Source organism: Propithecus coquereli, unplaced genomic scaffold (assembly GCF_000956105.1).
Source record: "Propithecus coquereli isolate 6110/MARCELLA unplaced genomic scaffold, Pcoq_1.0 Scaffold45, whole genome shotgun sequence".
NCBI classification, from domain to species: domain Eukaryota; kingdom Metazoa; phylum Chordata; class Mammalia; order Primates; family Indriidae; genus Propithecus; species Propithecus coquereli.
Genome location: NW_012150285.1, coordinates 9101424 through 9113051, shown reverse-complemented (window position 1 = coordinate 9113051; position 11628 = coordinate 9101424). Strand labels below are relative to the sequence as shown.

The window sequence follows — 11628 nt, the reverse complement described above, 5'->3', positions numbered from 1 at the left end:
AGGGGACCTGTGTTGGTATAAACGTGGACGTCTCCTTGGCTTGTACATGATTGTTTTGGTGGTTTACACATGATCTTTCCTGGGAGCTGAAATAGTGGCAGTAGGATCATACCTTCAACAGGAAAGGAAAAGGCCTTTGGCTTGGCTGCCGCACAGGCAGAAGCCCTTTCAACTCTAATATAAGAAATTTAACAATAAGTTTGTACAAATGAGGCCCCGTCCCTTGAGGCCCCCCTGGGCCTCTACACAGCTCTGGGCTTGTAGCAGGTGGCGCCACCTCCCGGGCTTCCTTAACTGGGTCGAAGCTCAGCTTCCCTTGGTCTGGTCTCCAGGTTCCCACAATTGCTTTTGTGCATTTTCCACATCCCCTGGGGCAGCCTCCAGCCCTGCTGTCAGCCCTAGATATCCAACTTGTCTCCTAGGGTACCAAATGCTGTTTTTGCTGGTGTTCTGGTTTCAAAGTTGCATAGGTTTTGAGTGATCTGCCCCAAATCTACTTTCCCAATAAGACTGTAACTTTATTGTGCACTTTTTTTTTTTTTTGCAGAGGGTAGGTTTTTCAGGAACATGTGTATTGTATTGTAACAGAAACATATGTATTTGACCTCATTAGAAGCAGATACCTAATGATTAAGTGTTAATAATAATTGGGTAAATTCAGGGACAGATGAAACAGTCCTCATCTTATTTCAACTCCTGAAGCGTGTAACATCTCTGAGACTTGTTAAGAACTTTTTCCTGGCTAGGCGCAGTGGCTCATGCCTGTAATCCTACCTAGCCCTTGGAGAGGCTGAGGTGGGAGGACTGCTTGAGGCCAGGAGTTCAAGACCAGCCAGAGCAACATAGTGAGACCCCATCTCTACAAAGAAATAAAAATTAACTGGGTATGGTGGCGCATGCCTGTAGTCCCAGCTACTCAGAAGGCTGAGGCACGAGGAACGCTTGAGCCCACAAGTTGGAAGTTACAGTGAGCTATGATCGTGCCACTGCACTACAGCCTGGGCAATAGAGTGAGACCATGTCTCTAAAAAAAAAAAAACGAAAAAAAACTGTTGGGTGAATTATCCTTTCCAAATAGGGCTTTCTTTACACTTTATATTCCCACTGCACCTATCACAGTTCTTTGAATCGATACATGTTGGTTGATATTCAGTAAATAGTCCTTGACTATCCTTGAATCCAGTCTTTCAAGTTTCATCTAGGAGAATCTTCCCAGATCAATCTGGTTCCATTCATTCCAAACATGCGTGAGCTGCTTCACCATTCTTCTCCGTTATTCTCTGCATGTGATTAAATTTCACGGTCGATCGCTGGAATGCTACATTCTTGCTCTCTGCTGCCTTGCGGAGAACCCTGGTTCAACCCAACCCTCCCCCTGCTCAGTCCTGGGCCCTCGGTGCCACCCGAGCTTCCCTGGCCCAATCGCTCTCCCACGAACCGAGAAAACCATTTATACCTTGTCCTCTCTTATAAAACCTCCAAAACCTCTTTCCTCATCTGCATTCTCTCGGCTAATGATTTTGCTACTCATTTCGCAGAGGAAATAGAAGCAATCGAAAGAAAAGTTGCACCAGCTCCCACTGAGACATTTACCTACCTGCCTCCTACCTGCCTCCTACCTGCACCTGTCCACATGCATCCCCCATTCTTTCCTGGCACCGTGGATGAACCATCACGTTTCCGTCTAAAACCAGCCTCTCTCCTTGGGCTCCAGTTCCCATTCTCTCTTCTTGTCCTCCTCTGTTCCAAAGTCTCCCGTGGCTGCCTGTCTCGCACAGTGAGGCCAAACCCCTCGCAATGGCCCCACCCCCTGTATGATCTGCCTCCAATCACCTCCCGCGGCTCGCTCCCTCGTCCACCCCGTTCTGGTTGCCTGGTCTCGTTACCTCTCCTCCAGGGACTTCTGTCTCTTCTCTTCGCCCGTGTGTTTCCATCTCTTAGAACAGGTGCCGGGGATACACAGAGGTGAACAAGTCAGGCGAGGTCGCACGGGGTAGATGAGTGCTCTGAAGGAAACAACCCAGGGAGAAGGGACAGAGGGGACCCAGGAGACTCTTCTAGCCGGATTTGGTGATGAGGAGGCCGTCTGGGGAGGTGGCTCTCGAGTGAAGCAGCCAGTACACACGGTGTGATGCGGGAGAGGCGTCCCGGGCCGAGGGCATGGACAGAGAAGGATGCTCAGGGAAGAATAGGTTTGGGGAGAAATAAGGGACCGTGTGACCATTGCTCAGGGAGCCATTGAGAAGAGCAAAGGAAGGAACTGAGGTCAGAGAGGCAGGAGCCGCAGGGTGTCTCCCAGGCCGGAGGAGGAGTTTGGGTTGTATAGTAAGTGCAATGGGTAGACATTTAAGGGCTTTAAACGGGGTGCATGGGACTAACATATGGTTTTTAAAGGTCATGCTGGCCGCTTCGTGGAAAGAGGATTGCAGGGATAAGGGGTGAGAGCGGGGTTCTAGCACAAAACCTTACCCAGAGGTAACGTGTGTTGAATTGGGTCACACGTGGGTGGCAGATGAGGATGGGCTGCACTGAGTCACTGACGTTACCCCTGCAGGTAAAAAGACAAAAGAAAAGGGTAAAAGTAAAATTCACAATTAGACTATTTCAAACCCCTGGATTATTTGTAAAACGAGGGCCACATTGTATATATTTTCAAATGGGAAATGAAAAGAGAAGCTGTTTCTTAGATAAAAAGGTAGAACAACTAGCAAATTCCATCTATTTGCTTCAGCTGGAGATTAAGAGAACAGGAGACGATAGCAGGTATTTCCTGCCGTATATCAGAAAGCGAGAGAGCTTTGTTTAGGTGAATTATAATGACAGACGCAAAGCACAACCTGCCTTGATTCAACAAAGAAGATGTAAAACAGAAGCCACTTGATCCATGGGAAAGGAAAGAAAATTATGAAGACAAGTTATGTATTTGTTCTGATTTCAGACACTCCAAATGTGTTTCTGTTCTGTGTCCATGGCACAGAACATTAAAAATAACTGAGACATACTCATACTTTAAGAAAGTACCTGCAGTGTACTCACATATAATCTACAACGTGTTTTTAAGGGATGGAAATCAAGTCTATCTGAAGTACTTTGCCCTCAAGTATTCTGTGGGGTGTTGACACCATTTTGAATTATAAATGATGTACACAGCTTGTGGTATGAAGATTTTGGCACCAGAAACAGAATCAGACTCATGCGTTAGTTTTATTTGTTTGTTTGAAAGCTCCATGACACAGGAGAACAATTCTATTTGTAAATCTTATTATAGAAGCTATATATCACATATATCATATCATATATATCATATCATATAGATATATATATGATTTAGGGCTAGGATATTTTTGTATTTAACAGCTTTCAAAAGAAAAAGAAGAAGAAATTATAAAAACTATAAGATCTTTAATTGATTAGAAAAATTAGAATTTTTCTAATCTTTAATGGATTAGAAAAATTAGAATTTTTCTAATCTTTAATGGATTAGAAAAATGAAGTGTTTTTGTTCTTGAATCATTTTGCCCCATATCATATAGTGTAAATACAAAAAGTACTTAGCTGGCTAAATCACTTAACTCTGATTTAGCTTGCTAAGTCACATAACTGTGATTTAGTGTTGTTGTGTGTTGGTCTAGAGCTACTCTTCAGCTTGCTGATATGAGGGAAGCTGTGGAGAATGGTAAATATGATTCCTTCTTGTTAAACGTCACCAGCCTTCTCTTGTTTTTTTGTTTTGTAAATTCTATAATTGTGGACATTCATAAGTATATGTGGATTAAATCTAGTTTGCAGTTTCTGCAAAAAATAAATTTCTAAAAACCTTTCATCATTGCCAAATTATGTGATTTAGTATTTTTTTTCTCTGTATAAAAAACAAAAGAAAATACCAACACATGTTTTTTTTTCTCAAGAATTCCTAAGCACGAATAAATGTGATCAAACACCATTAATTTTTCCATCAAGACGATTAAATTTTCTAAGCCCCAACGTTGGTAGTGTTTCTTAGCACATGTAGCTACTTTATAGCAGTAATTCTCAGCAAAAACAGTAAATATGCCTTTTACAGAAAATAGATCACAGTAAAGACCACTATTTGAGGAATTTCTGTTTTTCCAAGCAACCCTCCAATACTTATCTCTAAGGTCAGATGAATGTATCTTTGACACTGTGGTACCTGGGCCTAGAATTTTAAATACATCGAAAGAAAAACATAGGAAAAAAGCAACTGTCTAACTACAGGTTTTCAAGGGAAAAAAATATTCTTCAGGCAAGCCTGCGAGAAGGGCCTCATTTGAATGGTCCCTGGAGGAGGAAGTGCTCTTCGATTGCCCCATGTCTATGTTTTGACTCATGGGCGTGTGTTGGGAAGAGGAGGCGCTACGTGAGTGCTTCACGTGGCTGTGGCTGTGGCTGTTGCCTGCACCACACCCAGACTTCTACCACCACACGCTTGCTTCACGCCCTTCAGTTGCCATCAGCAACCCCACCTGACAAGCTGCAGGAGCTACACTCTTCAATCTGGTAACTGCAGAGTGTTTTCGAGGTCAAGTCAGGCGGGACTGAGACAGAAAGGGCAGTTTCCCAGCTGCTCGGAACCTAACCCAAACTCTTGGAGAGGAAGCAACGTTACCCAGGGTATGGCCTCTTTCTCCTTTCCCAGCCATCTGATCACTTTTTTGATAATGATGAGTGTCATCGGCAAATGGCGATGACCAACCCTGGGCAGATACACTACAGATACACAGCTGTCAAGGAAAATCCAAAGCCTCGCTACATCACTTCATGAACTGATTGTTGCATTACCTCAAAATCAGAAGGTGTAATAACTTTGACAAGTTGCCTAGAAAAAGCCAGTGATAGATATCCTGTGTCTTTACTGAAGATAAGTAAGTTCCGCTCCCACCAAACTCCAGATTTGAAATGAGGTAACTGCTAATTTGATTGTGAATTCAGTCCAATGGAATTTTTTCGAAAATGGAATAAAAAGTAAATGAGATCGATCATTTGCCTGCATGCCTCCAGAGCAGCTTGTTTCTCTGTCGACATTCATTTCACTTAATCCACCTCTGATCTCAGCTGTGCTGTGTTGTAATACAATCTGCCTGTCACCAAGGCAGTCGCGGTACACTCCACGGACCTTCGGAGAATTGTAGATTAACCACCTTGCTCTCACCTGGTGTCTTCAGACTCTTGGGTTGCTTTCCAGACAAGCAAAAGAGAAGAATTTATTATAAGATATAGGCATGGCTTTCAATCAAGAAATGTTTCTGGGCTCTAGGGCAGAACCAGAACAAGTAACAGGGAATGATGTTGGGCCAGAAAGAAGTCAGAACTTCTTGGGTTCTGTTTGTTTTCTGAATCGCCCACCGGAATGCCAAGTCCCTGAATGCTCGGCCAGGATTTGTTCATTGTTCTGTGTTTTTGTATGTTGGTTTCTCCACCTCTATATTCCTAGCACCTAAAGCAAGTGCCTGGCATGTAAGTGTTAATAAGTTTAGATCGAATGAGTTCATAGAACACGTTCTTACTTAACTTTGCAGAAACAATAGCAACTTTGAAACGTTAATCTTAGTGGCCTTCTCCCATTGCTGAAATTCACTGGCTGCTTCGTGGCTTTATCCCCAGCTCGTCGTCAAGGTGCACATGGACGACAACAGCACAAAGTCACTGATGGTGGATGAGCGGCAGCTGGCCCGAGATGTTCTGGACAACCTTTTTGAGAAAACTCACTGTGACTGCAATGTAGACTGGTGTCTCTACGAAATATACCCAGAACTACAAATTGGTAAGTCCCCTCTCCAGTGATGGGCTAGAGCTGAAGTTTGCTTCAATTGTGTATGAGTCAAGGAAAGAGATAAAAGCCTTCCTTTATGTTTAAGTTTAGTTCAGGCATCCATACATTGTTTTTAGAGTTTTAGGGAGTGATGTTTTAGAGTATGCATTGTAGATTTCACAATTTCATTCAAACTGTTTAACCAGTCATTGATTGCCCTCCTCACAGATAGAATGTTTCCACCACCTGGGACTATTTAAAGGAAAAAATGCTAATATGAAAATACTACATCGCCAGGTACAGTGGTGTACCTGTAGTCCTAGCTACTGGGGAGGCTGAGGCAGGAGGATTGCTTGAGCCCATGGGTTTGAGGCTGCAGTGCGCTGTGATCATGCCTGTGAATGGCCACTGCACTTCAGCCTGGGCAATATAGCGAGACCCCATCTCTGAAAAAAAAAAAAAGAAAGAAAGAAAAAAAGAAAAAAGTGGTAAAGCTGATCATTGTCATTGTATTACGGGTTTTTCCACCTTGTTTTTTATGGAGGACAAACTGAAGACCTGACACTAGAAGATAAACATAATGGGAATGTTACAGTGTGGCATCATGTGAGAATTAAGAATCTTAGAAACCTGGTGAAAACTATGAAGCATTGTGTTTAACTCAACAATAGCTTGTTTCTCAGTTAGAAACCCTGATATTTTGGGTCTGAAAGAATATGTTTTCTTATTTCATCAGAGAGGTTTTTTGAAGACCATGAAAATGTTGTTGAAGTCTTATCAGACTGGACAAGAGACACGGAAAATAAAGTACTATTTTTGGAAAAAGAGGAAAAGTATGCTGTATTTAAAAACCCCCAGGTAAGATAACCCGTATATTGTTAAACCATATAAAATATGGAGGATTTTTTTAATGTCGCCTGTGTACAAACCACACCATTCATTATCTCACAAAATATCACAAGTATATTCTTTTCAAATAAAAGCAAACTCAACTCTGAGGCCATATATAAACTAAGAGCCCTTTGAAGGATTCAAAAAGAATCCACTTTGTTTCTTTTTATTCACAATCTTTCACATATCTGTTAATACCTGTTGTTGTCGTCTAATCCTTCTCTTCTTCTCTGTTTCTGTCTGGCTCCATCCAGTATACCTTGATGTACTATTGGTTATCAATGCCTCCCGTTTGAAAGATGCTCTTTTCTTCGTTGTTTGTATTTGGATGTTATTGATCCATTGTTAACTGGCATAACTAAAAATATACAAATTACTGTGATTCCATCCTACAAATAATCTATGCAAGTAAAAAGCGTTGTTCTTCATTTTGAAAATGATTCCTTTAAGTCATGTGTACAGGAGTGTTGCTGAGGCCTCAAGCAACGGTAATGAGGGTCATTGCATGAGGGTCACTCCATTTTTTTTAAGGAAAATCAAAGAATGTTAGAAATGGAAGAGAAGCGTTATCTGACATCTATGTGGAAGGCGTTGGAGATATTTAGGAAGTAGATTTTATAGAACGCGGTGATCAGTTGGCTGCTAGGATAATAGAGAGACGTAGAAGGAGACAAGGATGACACCTGGTTTCAGGCAGGGAAATGGGTACATTCTGGTGGCATTCATGGGGGAGGAAGCACAAGAAGAGAAATAGGTTGGGAGAGGAACGTGATTACCTTGGCCCTAAACATGCTGAGTTTCTCCCTCTCCTTCAAAAACAATCTCTTTTTACACACTGCAGATTTAGCATGAAATTTACACATTTCACTTAAGTATTTTCTATCAGATGGACAATATTTTATCTATAAATGTTAGACATGTGCCCCTAAATTTTTCTGTGAGTCGCTTTCCTTTTCTTGTGAGATAGTGGAAATCTTTCCATTGCTGAGAGATCCCCCGTCCAACCTGTTCTTAGACCACAAGGCATTTACAAAGGGAGAAAGTAATTGACTGGATTTTTGTCACTGTCCTCCTATTCCCCAGAAACTGTCCTTGTGTTAAGGGACTTCCCTCTGTGATTGCAAAGTGAAACTTCTGGAGATAAGGATAGTGATAGGAACTGACACTTCAATTCTTAAGGTGTCAGTCCTAGGAACTTATTTTCCTAGAAGTTTGTAACAAAGGCTACTTGCTACCAAATGCAGAGAGAATAAAATGATGATCCAGAGGAAGAGAGAAATTGCTAGAAACAATAATAAACTATTTCTGTTTCCTTAATACCTGCTATAGGCTAGGCTAGATGCTGTGCATATATTATCTTTAATCTTTACAACTGCGAGGGTTAAGAAAGATGTATTGTCAAAAAACAATGGTGATACAGCACCTCTTGTATTATCCTGGACAGAGCTGGAGCCCATCCTACTAAGTGAAATATCACAAGAATGGAAAAACAAGCACCACATGTACTCACCATCAAACTGGTATTAACTGATCAACACTTAAGTGCACATTTAGTAGTAACATTCATTGGGTGTCGGGCAGGTGGGAGGGGGAAAGAGGGGATGGGTATATTCACACCTAATGGGTGTGGTGTGCACCGTCTGGGGGATGGACATGCTTGAAACTCTGACTCGGGTGGGGCAAAGGCAATATACGTAACCTAAACATTTGTACCTCCATAATATGCTGAAATTAAAAAAAGCAAAAACAAGATGTATTTTAATTACTCCTTTACAAATGAGAAAACCGAGATCAAAGATAGGCCTTTGTTTGGTCTTAAGACTATCATTGAGGATGTTGATGAGCAATTCTCACAGGTTAATTATTCTGTCCAGAGCTCTCCAGACTAAAGGAAACCCAGAATGAAATTGGTAGACTTAGCAACTGTGGAAGTCCTCAGACAAGATAAATTGAATACAGATATTAGGACAATACCACAAGTGGAATCAGTCGACTCCGGAGTTACTACAGTGGCTCGGTTTTGCACAGTGGGAAAAGACTGATCCGAGGGCGTTCAGATCAGAACAAGCCCAAGCTTATTATTCTACTTTCTGTATAAAAGTGCATGCAAAGGCCCAGCTCACCGTTCCTTGAGAACCATGTGCTATCTAACAATCACATTCTCTTGCATGGTAACTGACATCCTCTATGCCCCTAGGAAACAAGAATGCAGATTCTCACAGATCTGCAAGTGTATATTCCCAGAGTGCTTGAAAGTTCACATTCTGTCGTTCTCCTTGAAATCTGCATTCATGACTTCAAAGTCAGTCTTTTTGTTCTTGGCCTACCCCTGGCCCCTTTGATTATAAAAGATAGTGCTGTGGCTTGAATGTGTCCCCGAAAAGTTCATGTGTTGGAAACTTAATTGCCAATGCAACAGTATTAAGAAGTGGGGTCTTTTAAGAGATGATTGGGTCATGATGGCAGAGCCCCCATGAGTGGATTAATGCCCTTATCTCAGAAGTGAATGAGTTCTCTCCAGAGTAAATTAGTTCTCTAGGGATGAGTCAGTTGTCGCAAGAGCAGCTTGTTATAAAAGCAAGCTCAGCTCACTCCTGCGGTCTTTTTCTCCCCGGCTCACTTGCTCTCCCACTCTTCTGCCATGTTGTGACACAGCATGAAAGCCCTCACCAGAGGCTACCACCACGCCCTTGGACTTCCCAGCCTCCAAAACCATGAGCCGAATAAACTTATTTTCTTTAAAAATTACCTGTCTCAGGTATTCTGTTACAGCAACAGAAAACAGACAAAGACAGATGGATTAACATTTATATGCAGATTGACTAAGAAAGAATTTATCTGGCCCAGATTATCCTCAGTTCTTCTGGAAAATCACTAAACCATACAAAACTATGTAACATTTCATACTTAAAATCTCGATACTGAAATCTTCAATATTTAATAGGAGTCTTTTAACAAATTGCTTATCTCTGGAGATAGGGCTGGGGAGAAGGCAATACAATGAATGCAAAGGAAGGCTTTGAACTCAATTATCAGAAACAACAGTAAGTGAGAATTCGGAGACATTAGTGGTGTGCTTATGTGGGTATAATTACAAGGCATCCTCTTCCACCGATGACGGGGAAAGTGACTTTGCACACCTGGGTTTCAAATGTCACCCACTGTGTAACCTTGGTGTGCTCTTGGACAACACTTACATTCAGCTTCTTGGTTAGTAAGATGGTGGTGCTGCTGCACTTCCCATCTCAAGGGGTCAAATCCAGCAAGAAAACCGCTTGATGTGTTGTGAAGTTATGTATAAAGGTAAAGTGGTTGGATCTCAACTGAATTTCAGCAGTCGTCTACGACAAAGTTATCTGTAATAAATTTACAGAGAGAAACAAGGTTCTGCAAATTTGTGGACCAAAAGGTGCTTAATTAGGAAGGAATTCCAAAAGGATGATTCATCTATACTTTGGAAGGTAATAACAGATCACCCCATTTTAAAATGAGAAAAAAAGAGCAACTCATAATGAATTCTCCTGTTGGTTGCACTATTCCACTTAAGAACAACTTACCAGCATTTTGGAATAGTTATTGCTTTAGCTTCATTCCCAAGAGGCAGGAACCATATGTGAGTCTAACTACTGAGCTTTGGTGAGGGTCCAAGACCATCACTGGCTCTTCCGAGCCATTGCTGAAGTCCGAATGCACAGACACTGTTAGCTCCATGCCATCAGCTGTCACTGGGGATCACTGGGTCATGAGAACAGATACTGCTTTAACTAGGAATTTTTCAGAGTGATTATTGAAAGGATCCAGAGGTGTCTCATGGAGTGAAAGATGGGAAGTATGGACAGGACTCCCAGGAACTGGCCCTGAGGATGAAGCATCTTGGCCCGAGCCCTCCCTCCAGCCTCCATCTCTCTCTGTCACTCTCTGTCCCTGTACACAGCTGTGTCATTCCCCTCCCTCTCAGTAGACGCCCTTCCTCTGCTCGCTCATCTGTTCCCGCATGACCCGTATGGCCAACTTCAGGTGGCAGCTGCATCCACAAATGCATGTCGCACTTTCGTGCTTGCACACCTCCTCAAAGACGTTTGAAAAACCACGTGCCACCTCGTACATTTGTTTGTAGACACCCAAACTTTTTCATCACGAGTTTATAGATGCCAAGAACGCCATGTCCAACATATTTTAAATGTTGACAGTTTAAAAAACTGTCCAGTGGAATCTAAATACAGTTCAATGGCAATTTCATTCCCACAAGCCTCCATTGAAGAAGTGCATGAATAAGCTTTGTGTTTATAGTCTTCATGTTTGGAGCAGATGCACAGTAAAATTGAAAAGCACAGAGAGTTCCCACATACCCCTCGTCCCTGCACACGCCCAGCTTCCCCTACTGTCAGTGTCCCCCACCACAGTGACGTATCTGTCAAAATTAGTGAACCTACATTGACACATCATTGTCACCCAGAGTCTACAGTCGACATTAGGACTCTCTCTTGGTCTTGTACAGGAAGATTTTTTAACATTTAGGACATTTTATATTGTTCCCTTTTTCCCCTTGAACTATTCCCGTTCCATTTTCTCTACAAATATTTATCCTGTTGTAATGTATTTATATGCTTAAAAGTCTTTTATTGGTCTCTCTCTCTCACTTCTCTTCCACAAATTATGTTTATAAATTGATAGGTAAGCTTTTCTTTTCTTTCATGATAAGACACTTAAGTGTTTTTCTAAAAAAAATCACAGTCAATTAAAACAACATAAAAACATTTTTAAAACAATAATTTTTGACATTAATTAAACTTAAAAAGTAAAAATGCCAGGGGCAGGGGCATCTCTTAATGTTATAAACAGATGGGTCCTTTTTCCCCTTCTGATTAATTCTAGGATCCAGGGAAGACTGTTCCATATCCATTGTCTTTCTGGTTTTCATTTGCATAGGTGTTAAGCACTTTTTACAGATGTGAGTATTGAGAAAC

General features: G+C 41.7%; 1 protein-coding gene across 1 annotated transcript in view; it reads left to right on the top strand.

Moving 5' to 3' along the window:
- Positions 1-11628, top strand: part of APBB1IP (amyloid beta (A4) precursor protein-binding, family B, member 1 interacting protein) — a 138575-nt gene that overhangs the window by 92649 nt on the left and 34298 nt on the right. Inside the window, exons 6-7 of the mRNA XM_012654855.1 lie at positions 5623-5782; positions 6507-6628. Coding sequence (XP_012510309.1) covers positions 5623-5782; positions 6507-6628 — 282 coding nt within the window. The remainder of the gene's footprint in view (positions 1-5622; positions 5783-6506; positions 6629-11628) is intronic.